The sequence below is a fragment of the Candida parapsilosis genome, contig 005569 (genome assembly GCF_000182765.1).
Source record: "Candida parapsilosis strain CDC317 annotated contig 005569".
Lineage (NCBI taxonomy): Eukaryota > Fungi > Ascomycota > Pichiomycetes > Serinales > Debaryomycetaceae > Lodderomyces > Lodderomyces parapsilosis.
In genome coordinates, this window is record NW_023503278.1 from 232961 (window position 1) to 248689 (window position 15729).

A 15729-nucleotide genomic window follows, 5' to 3' on the forward strand; every position below is an offset into this window, starting at 1 on the left:
ATGTTTGCACGTCACATTTCTAAACCATTGGCTAGATCAATTCGTACTTTTGCAACAGAAACAGTAGTAGTACCACCACCACCACCAAAACCTAAGAAAGTGGGTGCATTCAGAGGCGGTTTCATTGGATTCTTATTGGGTGTCACAGTCACCGGAGGTGCTTCATACTATTACTTGTTGGATCAATATAATGCTGCTAATACCGTCGTTGCTGCCGATATAATTGCATTGCAAACTTCAATCAACAATTTGGAAAGGCACGTCAAATCGCTTGAACAAAAGAAGTAGAAATGACAGGAAAACTGAGTTTTACATTTGCAAAAAGAACAAGAAAAGGAAGAGAAGTAGCGGTAGTATGTACATGTATTTAAGATCCGACGAAATAAATATTCCAAAACAAAGGATATAGAGAATGAGTGGATTGTTCCCGTTTTTTGTATTCCATTGACGTAGTTTTTTTTAAATTTCGGAATAGAATCGGATCGCATCATTGAGAAATTTGGCAAAATCATCATTGGATAACTCTCCATCACCTAAAATGACCTCAAATCTTTTCCCTCCAAAACTTCCACCTTCAACTATACTCAAACACAACTCTCTGCCATTCAAATCAAACATCAAATCAGTCTTGTATGTCAAATGAACAAAATCATACTTGATCAATTGATCATTAATACACAATTCAATTGACGAAGAAGGCTTGATTTGTATCTTTCCACCAAAACTCAATTGTGAATCTTCTAAAAATTTGGACAAATTCGGTTGATTATCAAAAGAAATACCATTTGCAATTTGGCTTTCCATTTGTGGTTGTAACAAATCACCAATTATCAATTTAGACACTTGTAAATCCAGCGCCATGTGAGGCATTGCAACATAGCAATTATTGATTGCTTCTATAGATAAAACTTGCAATGTTTCTAATTTAATTTTACCCCAATCATTCAAATCAGCTTGGATTTCGACCGGCGGGTACTGTTGCAACTGTTGGAGATTTGAATTGTCAGATTTGACGTAGATGGATGGGACTAATCGAATTTGCATCTTGTTTGTAAATGTTTGGTTACCATTGTATAAAATGGGCAAAGAAGTAGCCAAGTCTTTGATAAACGGGATGCTAGTTAAAAAGCTAAACTGACTTTTGTTTGCTTTAACAAGTTGTTCGGACGTAGGTGCAGCTTGAATGCCTTTGTCTTGTTTAAATAACAATGAACCAAATTGGATCGTGTATGCCGAATAAGGTTCTACATCTCTTGATGCACCTGGAAGACCATTGGCAAATGCCAAATCATTCAATTGGGTGTACAAATCGTCAATCTGTTGCTTCGAAAGAGGTGACGACTTCACCGATTGACGCAAAGAGGTTTTATCGTCACTGCGCGAGCCGGACGTAGAGCCATCATTAAAATCACGACTCCGTTGTTCGTCATCAACAAGCTCCAACGCTTTTGTAACATCTTCTGTGTCATCATAACCAGCACCTCCATCATCTTCTGCAAACGCTCCCAACTCAGCTCTCAAAATTTCAAGTACTTCATCACTCGTTTGCTTTTCTGCATCAACAATCAAATTCGACACATCAGGGAAATCTTCAAGCTTTAAATCATGGTCAAAAGCACCTAATTCGTGACGCAACTCTTCGAGATTTAAATGTTGCTCATGATCATTGGTTGTTGATGCTGACTCATGTCTGTTTTTGATAATCTTGTCCAAATCAAATTCATTCTTGGTCCCACTAAGAGGCTCTTCCTCTTTAACTACTTGAGAAACAGTGTCACTGTTGGCGTCGACCGGGTTTTCATTAGTGATGTTTTGAGTTTCCCTAGACTTGTTTTCAATGGACTCGTTTTCAATGGACTTGTTTTCAATAGACTCGTTTTCATTGGACTCGTTTTCGGTGGGTTCCTTTTCGGTAGATTCCTTTTCGGTAGATTCCTTTTCGGTGGAATAGTTGTCGGTGGATTCTTTTTCTGCGGTTCCAATAGATTTGAACATATTCAACACTTCTTGTGATAACTCGTCATCAAGGAAACTGTCATTCTCAGATTTCAATGCTAGTTTATGATCCACCAATTCCCCTAACAGCTTCAGCTTCAAAAACTTGTCATTCATCTTGTCAAATTTTTCAAACACCAAGTCACTGTGGGCTCCGGGTCTCCTATCTCTGAAAAATAGACTATAATATTGAGCATGCTTATCACACCATGCCCAAACATCTTCATTAACATAAGGTAGTAGTCGAGCATTTGTAATTGCCTTTTTGTTGAAGAGCAAAGTCTGGATATGTGGATTGTTATCGAGTGCCCACAAGATTAATCTTTTTGCTGTATCAATGTTCTGTTGTGAGCGGGCCAAGATTTTAAATTTGTTATCATTTAATTGTTCAAAATAGGCCAGCGAGGTCATTGATATTTCATTAAAGTCAAATCCAGTTTTCCCACTTTTTCCAATCAGCGATAGATCAATTTCCTCTGTTTTGATTTGATTACTCAACTGCACAAGCTCTGCCTCGATATAATCCAAATCCAGCTTCAAACCAGATACCGACAACTTATTCTTGCCAAGTTGAACTTTGATATTACATGCAATTATATTACGTATGAATTTAGATCGTTTAGGATCAAGCAAAAATCTTTGAGCGGGAGTTAACTCGATGACTCTGTAACTGAGTAATTCATCATTTGATGCGTTCGAATCCTGTTTCGTGATTCTCCAGTACCGCATAAATAACGATTCTATTAATTGATGTTTGCTTAATCTTGGTATCAAAGGTGGTGAGTCAGGGTGTTTGCTTGTATAATAATTGATATAACTGATAATTTGATTCTTTTTGAAAGCATTGTTGACCTCCTTGGTCAATTGATCATACCTTCTTCTTCCAATTTTGGGCTCAAATGGCCTGAATGTCTCAATATATCGAAACAAGTCATCATTTGTCAGCGGGTTCGCAAGGTCGTTGTTTTTGCGATAGAGCTCCTGGATCAATGCAAGATCAACTTTGGGTGCATCATCACGTGGTAACAGTCGTGAGGTTGACAGTTTTCTCTTGCCGTTATTCTTTCTCTTTCGGTTCCTGATCTCGTCTGGCTTTAGGTAAATCCTCTTTTGTTTCTTGTTCGATTCCTTTGGAGTTGGAATTGTTTGTGTGGCATTTGATTCCAGAACATTATGCAAAATGGGAGTCAAGATCAATGACCGTCTTGGTACAAGTATTGCTTTTCTCAGTAAACAATGTCGTATTAGCATTTGGCCTGTTTGTGGATTTTAAGTTAGAAAAGACGCCGTTCATTTAGCCATAAAACTATGGTAGCCACAGGTGAAGCTGCCAATGTAAACAATTTTTCTTTTTCTCTCATCTCATCATCAACCGATAGCTACCAACTGCTTTCAAAGAAAAGACTTAATTACTACTTCTCTAAAGAGCCATGCAGTACTTGGAAGAATAATTGGAGCCCGGGTGGAGCACAAGTGAGTAGTTCCGCTATTTTTCAAGTTCCGAATTTCCATAGCTCTAATTGAAGAAACGGAAAGTTCGTTCACCAACGGATCACAAATTGAGCTAGCGTATTTATCTCTTTTGAAAAGTTCAAAGATAACGGAACATGGCTATCTCCTCACTATTTTCCAAATAGTAGTCTCTAATCATATTCCACTTGTTCAAAGATGTAGTCCGGTGTAAGTTACCCTAAATTGAGAATCTAAGTGAGCTACCACAGCAGGAAAGGGAAAAGGTCTTGGTTTCCATTTTGGGGCTGATCTCCAAAACCTCGCTGAAATTTTCCTTGATTACTTTGAATTTGTTATCTAAAAAGTTAGTTCCCGTTAGCGCTACCAGAGACAATACACCTAAAACCTTGCTAACATAAATCCGCTTACGTTATAGCTAGTAAAATTCAATGTGGGGTAAACTCGGTACCTTCACTCAAAATGCAGATGCCAAAAACCAATCGTATCGTATGACATTCTACAAAGAAGAGATAGTGTTTGAGGAAATTACGGGATATGTTATGGAAACAAAGCAAGGATCGCCCACTGCGCAGGTACTTCCCCCCCTGTCAAAAAACGATAAAGTAGCCGAAGCTGGAAGAGTATGTGTCACATGGTCTGATGTTTCTTTACCGACAGTTTTTTGTTTCTGCATGTTTCGTGTTTAATAGGAGTTACGTCTCGTGAAGTTTATTATTCTGCTCGCTGTGTTTAACCATTTTTGGACATGTAATAACACAAAACCTAATTGATGACATCGGAGTAATTTCTTCAAAACGCAATGAAAACAATACAAACATAACTGATGCCGTATCCTATCAAGAATCCATTATTATATAAACCAAATACAAATTCCTCTTTTTATTTTCCACCCTTCTCCCTATTCTATATCTTTTTCGTTTTCTATTCCCCAACCATTCAATGTCTCTTAGATTAATACCCACTAGATATCCTACAAGATCACTTACAGCATCCTACGCTTCAACTTTAAAGACATTTGCTAAAACACCAACCTTTTATAGACGCTTTCATGATACACCCAACGCTCAAAATACCGCTACTCAACAATCATTTCAGAATGATCCAAACCATATGATACCAACTAATGCTCCACAAGGAGCACGTATTGCTACTCCAACACCAGCTTCTCCGCTTAGTGTTAGCTCACGCCTTACACATCCAGGAAAAGTATCACCAAATGAATATCTCAAGGCGTTCAATAATAAGGAGTTGATTTCGTTTTTCATGATTGGATTATGCACCTTGAACAAACCAATATTGAAATTATGCATCAAGTTGTTCCCATACGTACCAATGGCCGTTATCAAGGCATTGGTGTACAGAATTTACTGCGGTGGTGAAACTTTGGAAGAAGTGAAACAAACCGGATTACGTTTGCACGAAAGAGGCATTAACAACATGATGATTTCATTGACTATTGAAGCATGTGATGGCAATGACAATGTTGATCCAGAATTTATTATCGATGAAACTGTTAAATCAATTAATGGAATTTTGGTACCACATATCACGAAAATGATTGAAACTTGTGACAAAAACATTAATGACATACCATCGGGTTACGTTGCATTAAAACCAACTGGATTTGTGAAAAATGCTGCACATGTATTGAAAAACTACAATAATGGAGAAGAAGCTGCTTTTGCAGAGTTGGTTGCTAAAGCGTCAAAAGCATGCCAAGCTGTGTATGATGCAAACAAGAAATTGGCTGAAATTTACCCTGAAAGAACTGCACCTTTTGTTGTGGCTGTTATTGATGCTGAAAAGTACGAATTGCAACCTGGTGTGTATGAATTGCAACGTCAATTGTATCAAAAATTCAACAAATTGAATGAACCTTGTTATGTGGTTGGTACTATCCAGATGTACCTTTCTGACTCTGCTTCATTATTGGCTTATGAAGAAAGATTGGCTCAGGAGAAAAACTACAGATTAGGTTTGAAGTTGGTGCGTGGTGCATACATCCATTCTGAAAAAGAACGTGCTACGATTATCCACAAAACGAAACAAGATACTGATGACAACTACAATGCTGGAATTACCTATTGTATCGACTCCATCTTGAACCAGAAGGACAAAGAATCAACCATTGGACATTTAGTTGTTGCTAGTCACAATGCCGAATCTTTGAAATTAGCCAGCTCCAAAGTTTACACTCAGGAAAATGCCACCAATGTCAACAAAAGCAATGTTGTGCTTGGTCAATTGTTGGGTATGGCTGACTCAGTAACTTATGATTTAATCAAAAATTACCAAATTGGTAATGTTATCAAGTATGTTGCCTGGGGTCCACCATTGGAAACTAAACAATATTTATTGAGAAGATTGGAAGAGAATGGTGATGCGGTTAAAAATGATAATGGATGGCCATTGGTTAAAGCTGCTTTTAGTACATTGATGGGAAGAATGTTTAAGGCATCATCGTAAAATATAGCTTTACCATAGATATTTATAATGATAATGATGATGAACTTGTAAATCAATTGTTGTCATGCCGTAGAAGTAACACTTAGTATGAGGCTCTTCCAACGCGAAGATTTGTACAGAAGTTCTGCCTCCAACTCACAATTTTCGTCCGTGAATGCACTTACTCGCGCAAAAAAACGCGCTGACAAAATAAAGTTAACATTTCAATTTGATCTAAACCAACAACCAAGATAATGCATTAAATGAGTCTGGACACTCAGGCAGAACACAACCAATCGGTGCATATCCCACGCGAAGAAGAAAATAGTTGTGAAATCAATGCGGGCCAGCTCGACAAAGATATCTTTAATTCTGGCCAATCACGACAATTTGAGATTGATTCAATCACAGATCATTCACTGGAAGACACCCATATCGATGACGAAGAAGAACAAGAGGAACATCGAGAGTATTATGAAGATCAGTCACTTCTAACTCAGATGCTTGCTTCACACCACACTCGTAACAACTATTCACAAGATACACAAGTAATGAATGACGAAGACGACGAAGCTATATCGATGGATATCGAAGGGAATTCAACTCAGAAAAGCAAGATAGATTATACAAATAAAGATAAGTTTGACCAACTACAAACACAGGATGACCCAATACCGACACAGCTTAATTTTGGTGCGTTGGTTGACACTCAGCTCATACCGAGAAACGGTATTTCATCCATAGATCAACCAGTGAAACATCGATTGGAAGATTTGAAGGATACGCAGATTATTGGCAATGGCTCTCGTGCTGAATTTGAACAGTTACAGGATACCCAACCGATTACCAAAGATTTTAGACAAAGGTTTAGAAAATCGCGTAGTAGATATGATGATTTAGCAGAAACTCAGGTTATTATTCGACGTCGTACTCAAAATTTACCTGAAACACAAGTAATCAACTTTGGCATTGACCTACCGCATGTTGAAAGCTCTGAATCATTTGTCGCCCACTCGGAAGAACCAACTCAAGAAAATGACGATACAACGAAAGTTCCAAATATTGATGGTTCTGGAAAGAGGCTGTATGACACTCTTCCTGAGACCCAAGTTATAAACAAGCCAATTTTGTTTGCACTGCAGGAGGGCCACATAAGTGAAACGGACTCTCAAAACCCATTTATTGTCAAATCACAAGCAAACCAAAATTACCAGTACAATAACATGCAACTACTATCTCACAGACAGGTCATCAATACACAGGATGAACCAGATACGTCTTTGTATTTGCTGAAACCAAATACACTTGAAGTGCAAACAGATGAGGAGAAAGATTCATCAAACGTGAAAGTTGAAGACGATAAAGAAGCTGTGGGGTTTGACGACTCGAAGGACAAGATTGACCATGATCCAAGTCGTCAAAAACGCAAACTTTCACACAGTCCGACCAAGATAAAACGAAGCAAAACAGCAAATATTGAAAATTATGGAGATGGTTATAGAAATCACAATCCGGTTACCACACCTGGTCATCGTACCCAATTGCGAAATCATTCGGAGCCGTTAGTGTTTGCGTCACCTTTCGATAAGACATTTTCAACATCGTCCTCTTCGCCGAGTAAGAAAATTGCTGATCAGCTGGTACGTACCGATGAAGATCATACACAAGCAGATACATCCAATGACGAAGAAGGCGGCGACGTTAAAGTTGAAAACGACTCTAAAAGTGATTCACGCAGTATATTGGATGGCGTGCCATTGCGACATGTTTCTCCACCTAGCTCTCCTGATGGAATCAACTCTTTGAGTTTGAGTGAAAGTGAAGAAGAGGAAGATGATGACCTTGACGCAGATTACACAACTACATCGGATGTGAATTACGGAGACACTACTTTTGCTGAGAAAACAGCCTCTGACGAGCGAAGAATCGTTCCTAAACGAAGAGTCAACAACATTATTGATTCGCAAACTCCTTCCTGTGATAACAATCCATATCAACAGGATGATGAAAACATAGTTGACGGAGTCCTACGAAAGGAACAGTCTGATTGCATTTATGAGGAGGATATTATTTGCAAAGATAGCGTTTGGGCAACCTATAACTTGAAAATGTACAGTGGCTACATTAGTTCTAGGTATGGTGACTATTCGATTGTAGATTTTGAGCAAGACTCATCACGTATCAAGAATGAAGATTTGAACCCGTTGGATATCAGAATTGGAGATACTTTGAATGTAAAGGACAAGAGATTCAAATGCGTGGTTACTGGGTTATCTACTGAAGAGCTGTTGAATGGAATAAGATGCATCAGAGGATACAACGTGATTCATTACAAGAGAAACTCCAAAAGTCGCAAGTCGACCGAAAATGAGGAGTTTGTGGCATCAATTTCTCAATGTTCAATGGAGCTAGGCGACTGGGTTATGCATCAACAAAAGTTTCAAATCAAAAGAAGGTGCGAAAAAGATGCCAATGACACTAGGGATGAGATATCGGCAACACCAAATTTGGCTATGCATCCGATGACAAGTGGAGTATCGTTAGCATATCCTTCTACACCATCAAAACTATCCCGTCATTCAACAATGATACATCCACTTAGTCCATCACCGAAAAAGGGGGTTACTCAAACCTCACAACTTTTCGCTAATAGCTTATTTTGTATTACCAATATTGACGGGCAGCAAAAACATACAATCAAGAATTTGATCGAGTCTAATGGCGGCACGTATTTGGACACAAATTTGATGGATCTTTTCCAATACATGCAACGCCCACAAGAAGATAAAACTGGCAGTGGTGGTCGACTCTACCTCAAATCATCGTATTCCATCACTAGTGAATTGACATTTGTTGCATTGATATCAAATAACTTTTGTCGAAGCTCTAAATACTTGCAAGCTTTGGCTCTCGGATGGCCCATTTTATCAGAATCCTATATCAATGATGTCATCAATGGCGTTGTCGATTTAGACCAATGGCCAGCGTATTGTTTACCAGCGGGCCAATCGACTAAATTAAACACAGTGGCCAATTGTGACTTGTACCAATTTCGGAGAAATTACGAATTGGGCCAATGTTTGGATTTCCAAATGGATTTGCATGCTGACTTGTTGGGAAATTGCCATGTTGTAATGACAACGGCGAGTAACATTGAATCCACCAAAAAGAGTATTATCGAAATGGATACGTGCAGGTTTATCTTTCATGCATTTGGTGCAAGTTCGCTAAACTATGCTGAATTGAGTATTGATGACGATGGCAATGTTGATAATGAATTTTTCAATTTGGTTAAATCATTGCATGGTGGGAATGACAATGGTGATATCTTGATTTGTGATTATGGGAACAATCAAATTGCCGACGCACTATACAAGAGCGTAGATGGGTCAAGGAGTTTTTCCGATAAATCAAAGAGGGTGGCACATAGGAGTAAACTGAAGAAATCAAAAGACATTGTCGAGTTAAAGATTGTCAATTGGGAATGGGTTGTCCAATGTGTGATTTCTGGACATATCTGGCATCCCCCAGTGACAATAAAGATTAATACATAGGGCTTCTACTGGTGAGTTTCAAACTAATTCAATTACAAACCTATACACTTTAATATACATATCGTAATTTCCAACTATCGATAGTTACTCCTCTAATGTATACGCTCTAGAGCATGCTAAGCCAGACCACCTAGCATAAGACCCTTTTATACGGATCATTAACAAATATTATTACAAGCTTATATACATCAGGAGTCGTAACACATTACACATAAAAAAGAAAATCAAAAGCAAAAGCAACAACCTTCCCACGTTCTTAATGCAATTGATTCAAGATCGAATGCAAATCATTGCTATCATTGTGCGATGGCGCTTGGGGCACCAGAGTACTGCTAACATCTGAATAACTAGGTCCACCACGTGCATAACTAGGTCTATGCACATCGCCATGATTCCCACTACTGCGAACGCTATTGGCGCCAGATCCATTAGGAGTATAATTCTTTTGTACAACAAACACCGCAAACAAGCCAATTTCAACTCCATGCTGATCACGTTTATGATTTGTTAAAACTTGAGCCAAATGAGGATCTCTGAAATCAATAGGCATCAAGTAAGAATCTTTAACAAATGGGGGTTTACCACTCAAAACGCCAACTCGATTTTCTTTAATCAAGAAATGATACAATTTGTCAAAATGACGTTTGTTTCTATCTTTATCGATTGCGTCATCACTAGGTGAGATTTGTACAATATACAAGTTTCGTGTTGATACAATTGCATTCAAATAGGAGTCACACCTATCACGGCCCAATTTACCTTGAATAACATATTTCGGTTCGACAAAGATTGATTTGGCGGTTTGGAGTGGGATTTCGTAACCGGAATCTATATCAGTAGATGAGTAAAACGTAGCGTCGGCATTGAATTGGGCAAAGTCAGGAAACGTTAGTGATCCACTCCAAACTCGTTGCTTTGATGGGGGAGCTTCTTTCGATTCAGAGTCATCCCTGTCTCCTCCGGTGACCTTTTTCAATTTTTCACCCAAGATTGGACCTAATTTCTCTTCATCTGGTGTTTCACTAGCTTGAGCATCACTAAGAGAACTAGTGGATTTATTATCAATATTTGCCTCTTCATTAACACTAGGTTTGCCTTTAGCACTGCTGTCATTTTCATCAACATTTTCTTTATCCCCATCTACTTCGCCTACATCACTTTCCACACCGCTGTCATAATCACTTGGAGCATTTGCAATATCACTGTGTTCATTATCACTTGAAAAATCACCACCACCTAACCTTGGATTAGCATTATTGTAAGCAGTATGCTCAATTGATGAATGCATAATTTTCATTGGGGCAGTAGAATCGTGATGTGAGAATCGACGATGATCAACCTTCCTAGTAGCTATACTATCATCGATTTGATCAACAATTTCATTCTCATTTTCCTTGATAATTTCACCTTTATGAGTTCTTCTAACGATTTGATCTTGTTCAATTTCAACCAAGACTATGTTTTTAATATTTTCTTTATTTTGTTGTTCAATTCTAGCAATGTCTTCATTGATTTCTTGTGGTGTCTTTTTTACAACATCATCTAAAGTAATTTTACCAGCAAAGATATCATTGGTGAAGTGTTTTTTCAAAACAAACAAGACTCTTCGACTTTCATCAGTGTATTTTGCTTTGGCTGTCTTGACTGGGAATTCACGGTCAATGATATCCTCAACTTCCAATGCCAAGGATGTGGCTTTGTCATCTTTGGTTTCATCACTAACTGTTTCACCCTCTTTGACTGGATACGCCTTCTTAAAGAAATTGTAAAATGCTCTAGCGATACTAATTCGTGTTGGATCGTTTAAAGCTTCAAGAATTCTCGATGGTCCATCAAGAGCAGTTGGGGATTGTGTTTGAGATTGACCGCCATTGGGATTTTGAGCAGTGGAGCTTTTTCTTCTTTTAGCACTAGGATCTCCTTTTGCAGCGGCAGAAGAAGTTGACAGATTTCTCTTTTTAATTTTGGGTCTAGGATTGCCTGAACATTGATCACAAATATAATCATCTGGTATCGACCTCTTTTTCAATCCCATACACTTTATATGTTGCCAAGTATTGCACTTTTCACATTGAACCATGTCACCATATGGATCTGTATCTTCATCAAAATTTTCTGTCGTCGTTCCACAAGGACCACAATTTATCTCTTCGTGATCAGCATCATCAGCATCTACTTGACCATTGTCAACATACTCCGGATCATCACGGGATTTAGCGTCGTTATATGTGGTGCTTGTGGTAGTAGTAGTAGTAGTAGTTGCATCCGTCTCTTTGCCACTCGATGCAGTTTGTTTATCCTCGGTGGTAACTTCAGTGTCAATGTCTTCATAACGATATTCATCCTCACGACCTCGATGGATCCCCTTATTACTTCTAGCTGACACTCTAGACATTCTCTTTGTTGACTAACTGACTAGACTGATGCTCAAAAGTTCACCGTTTCAAAGAGGGGGGGCTTGTCTAAGTATCCTTTTGTTGTTTATAGTTTGTGTATTCTGTCTACCTTTTCAAAGAGATAGATTTATTTTAGATAAAATTAGAATACAAGTCTGCTTTCGTAGTTACGTAGAGACGACGTGTTTGATACAACTGTAGTTTTGTAATATCAACTGATGTGGTGAGTATCTCTGTGTGTAAGTTGGTTGCAGGCTTGGTTTAGAAAGGAAAGTTTTTTCCTCGCACACACATCATCATCAATCACACGAATCGAATTTGAATGTAACACAATCACACGACCTCTATTTTTTTTTGAGGGGGGGAAGGGTACTACCAGTTAACTTTTCATGATTGCAAATAAAAGCTTCTGAGTATAACCTACAAATTCAGTAGACTACTTCAAAATATAAACATTAACTATCATTATAATCATTATATACGTATATATACATATATATATATATATACAGCAAAACCAGATCCACTTCACTACAGGGCTACTCCATTCCGATCCAAATGTCTCCCAAATAATCAAACATGGCTCTCTCTTTTGAACTATATTCAATAACCAACCCTTCCATCGTGTTATCCTCATCTTCACTAACTTTACCACCAATCACTGAATACCCACACCAAAGATACTTTTGACAATAGTGCTGATCCATAAACCAACCATGAGTAGGTTCATCTTGTTTATTCCATCGATGATGTATTTCAGGATCTTGTGGTGGGACAATTGCCGTTTTGATACGTAATGGACTGTAATAAAAAGTCCTGAATGCTTCCACTGTTTGTGGGAGAAATCTCAATCTTGATCCCAATGTCACTTCTTTGGCGAAATTGACCATGGGTGCTTGATGACAGAATCGGAAACCTGAATTGATCCATAGTAAAGTATGATTGTTTTCTTCATTGATGTGACCTGGGTGGGGTGAACACAACTCCTTGGAGTTGTGGAGCGATCCATCTGGTCGTAATCTTTCTTGTGGATCTGTCATTTGTCCAATTGCTGCTGCTCCATGTTTATTGAAGTGGTAATTTTCATCACCAGCAAGGGCAAACCCAAGCCAGTACAATTCTTTATCTCCATAGGAAAGACGTTTTAAAGGATGCATGAAATTCATGTGAACAATCATGAGAATGGAGTTGAAATGTAATTGACGATTGATCAACACCATTCCTGATTCCATTGTATGTAGCAACCCCCGGAAATAATCACGACGTAGTGTATAGTCAGTAAGTAAAGGAACATCAAACATGAGTGAATCAACAGTTGATTGCGAAACTTTTTTGAAAAATTCACCATCCAGTAATGCTCGATTCTGAATAACGGCTCGATCACGGAAAAAAAAGGTTCCGGTATCTTTATAACCTTGAAGTTTAAAATATTCCTGAGGGTTTTGCATCATTACTGTATCAGCATCAATAATCATCATTTCATTAAATGAATTGAAAAACGTAGCCAACAACTTGTTGGCAAATCCACCAAACTTCATCTTGTAACGTTCGTTAATCACGCTGGCGGTATTTACAAACCAAATTTCTTGCTTGGGTAAACCCTTTGATTTAGGGTCAAGGTAATCGGAAGGAAACAAATGGGCAATTTTGTAATAGGATTGTGGTAAATGGGAAAAGTCTTCACGAGCAGCAGTAACTATCCTCCTCTTTGTATCATCACTCAAATTATCAAAATAAACAATTTGGATAGGCAACTTGTTGTTTAATGCACGGAGTAAATGGATCAAGCTCACGCTATCATCAACGTGTTTATCAGCAATGGATAAAACGATTCCTTTACCTTGACATAAACCTTTATAACTCTTGAGGAAATTGCTGCTCGATAGTTTGGTAGATTTAGCTACTGGTTGACTTGGATCATTGAGTATGTCACGATAATTTGGCGGCAAGTTGGAAATATCACCCGTCCATCGTTCAAATACCGGTAATTCAAATGAGAGCCAGGGATAAACGCGACGTTGGAAAACTTCACTAAATTCAACATCAGCAATACGTTTTTCTTGATCAGACGGAGTGAATTTGGGAATTTGCGTCACTTCATCGTCAATTTGTCGTATTAATGTTTTTTGATCCTTGATGAATCTTTTAGTCAGTTGTTGTTGTTGCGATTCATCATTGGTGACGTAACATTTGTTGTATAATCTCAATACGCTTACATTGTCAACTATTTTTTGATCCATTTCGTGAGATTTCCATTTGGCGTATGATGTTCGTTGGAATTCCACAAAGTCGGGAGAGTTTTCAAACAGCAGCTCTTCTCTTGCATCCAACTGGTTCATTACTGGCCCGTTATTACCTTGTGGCTGTGCTGGTGCATTCTGATTTTGATTTTGATTTTGATCCTGTTGCTTTTGCTTTTGCTGTTGTTGATGCTTGAGTTGTGCTTTTTGCTGTTTCAAAGCTTGTTCTTTCTGATGTTCTATCCGTTGTAGTCTTTGCAATTTCAAGTGCAATTCAACTTCAGTTGGCTCTTTAGAGGGCTCTTCAACAGCCTCCTGATCTTGCATTTTTAACTTCTTTTTAAACTCCCTTTCCAATTCTTCCTTATGCATCTTTTTATACACCTGAAATGGGGCACCCCAAACAACATTATAGTTTTCATTAGGATCAAATATCCAATTAGGATTATTCAAAAAGATATGCTTAAAATATAGATCACATCGTTGTTTGAAATTTAGATTGCCCAATACTGAATCTAATGAATGTTGTTCGAAAATGGAATCGTACACAGTTGAATGGAAATCAATTTCTTTGGATATATTGTAATCATCAAGTAATGTTTGATATATCGTTGTGTTTTTGAAATCGGGAAACTCGTAATCGTCTTCCTCACCGTCTTCACCTTGTGGATCTGATTCAGTGGCTGTGTTGGGAAGTGATGGGTTATTACTGTTCATTTTATTGTTGGAAGTTCCGGATAGTTTCGGATTTGATGGTCGTTGGTTAAGCTTGGGTGTTTGGCCATAATGATCATCATAGATGTCGTAAATTGAATGATTGACAATGTTTTCTGGCTTGTAGTTGTAGTGGTACCAAGTAAGTATTAATAGTGCCCATAGTGCCACTGATGCATAATAAACTGTGATTCTCTTTTTTGACCTTGTCAGTATCTTGATCATGTTGGTGGTGGTGAGAAAGTGAAGTGGAACGGAGAGGAGTGCAGTCCTGGTGTGGATTTGGTGGCGGTGATGTAAAGGTGACTTAATTCAATATGTGATGGTAATGAGCAATTATTGGATGAACAAATATGGTGCAGGAGTCAATGGAGCATCAAAAGAATGTTGCAACAAGTAGAGCAGAAGAAGTAGGTTATAAATGAAACAGTAAGCTTAGAAGAAACAAAAATGAGCTATATGAAATTTTGTTGAAAAAGGAATGAAGCCTCTTTTTGTTCTGATACACTTTGTGCAACTATACAAGAATCAGTTGCAAAAATAAATTTTTTTCTCTTTAAAAAAAACTTTTGTTACACAAAATGCACAGGCTTATTTTCAAGGGATGCAACGTCAGAGGGGAGACAGTGGGGAACAGAGCACACAACACACAAGGAACCTGTTGATTAGAGGATAGTGTCTTTTTGAGCTCGAAGCAGTTCACTCTTTGGAGGGAAATAAATAGGCGATGATTTAAAGTGGGCTCCAATCTAAATATTACTCATTTTGAACAAAAATCTCACAACCACAGGGCTTAGCCAGAGGAAAATTACCTTAACTAGAAAATGCCTTGTAGTAGAGAGAGTGCTGAAATTCCCGCAACAAACGAAAGAAAGCCACTACACGAGGCTCACATCCCTCACATCCCTCTCT

General features: G+C 38.2%; 6 protein-coding genes across 6 annotated transcripts; 3 read left to right on the forward strand and 3 right to left on the reverse strand. All coding sequences in view use genetic code 12, as the record gives it.

Moving 5' to 3' along the window:
- Positions 1-288, forward strand: CPAR2_101210 (uncharacterized protein; the record flags this gene model as incomplete). The annotated part of the gene is made up of 1 exon (XM_036811256.1): positions 1-288. The coding sequence occupies one exon, from the start codon at positions 1-3 to the stop codon at positions 286-288; it is 288 nt and encodes a 95-aa protein (XP_036663266.1).
- Positions 289-459: 171 nt separating this feature from the next.
- Positions 460-3246, reverse strand: CPAR2_101220 (uncharacterized protein; the record flags this gene model as incomplete). Its single annotated transcript, XM_036811267.1, has 1 exon — positions 460-3246. One exon carries the CDS (start codon positions 3244-3246, stop codon positions 460-462), a length of 2787 nt encoding a protein of 928 aa, XP_036663267.1.
- Positions 3247-4407: 1161 nt separating this feature from the next.
- Positions 4408-5934, forward strand: PUT1 (proline dehydrogenase; the record flags this gene model as incomplete). Its single annotated transcript, XM_036811278.1, has 1 exon — positions 4408-5934. The coding sequence occupies one exon, from the start codon at positions 4408-4410 to the stop codon at positions 5932-5934; it is 1527 nt and encodes a 508-aa protein (XP_036663268.1).
- A 242-nt stretch (positions 5935-6176) lies between these two features.
- RAD9 (chromatin-binding protein) lies at positions 6177-9467 on the forward strand (the record flags this gene model as incomplete). The annotated part of the gene is made up of 1 exon (XM_036811289.1): positions 6177-9467. One exon carries the CDS (start codon positions 6177-6179, stop codon positions 9465-9467), a length of 3291 nt encoding a protein of 1096 aa, XP_036663269.1.
- A 256-nt stretch (positions 9468-9723) lies between these two features.
- On the reverse strand, positions 9724-11862 carry CPAR2_101250 (uncharacterized protein; the record flags this gene model as incomplete). The annotated part of the gene is made up of 1 exon (XM_036811300.1): positions 9724-11862. One exon carries the CDS (start codon positions 11860-11862, stop codon positions 9724-9726), a length of 2139 nt encoding a protein of 712 aa, XP_036663270.1.
- A 540-nt stretch (positions 11863-12402) lies between these two features.
- On the reverse strand, positions 12403-15042 carry MNN1 (Mnn1p; the record flags this gene model as incomplete). Its single annotated transcript, XM_036811311.1, has 1 exon — positions 12403-15042. The coding sequence occupies one exon, from the start codon at positions 15040-15042 to the stop codon at positions 12403-12405; it is 2640 nt and encodes an 879-aa protein (XP_036663271.1).
- Between the last annotated feature and the right edge of the window lie 687 nt (positions 15043-15729).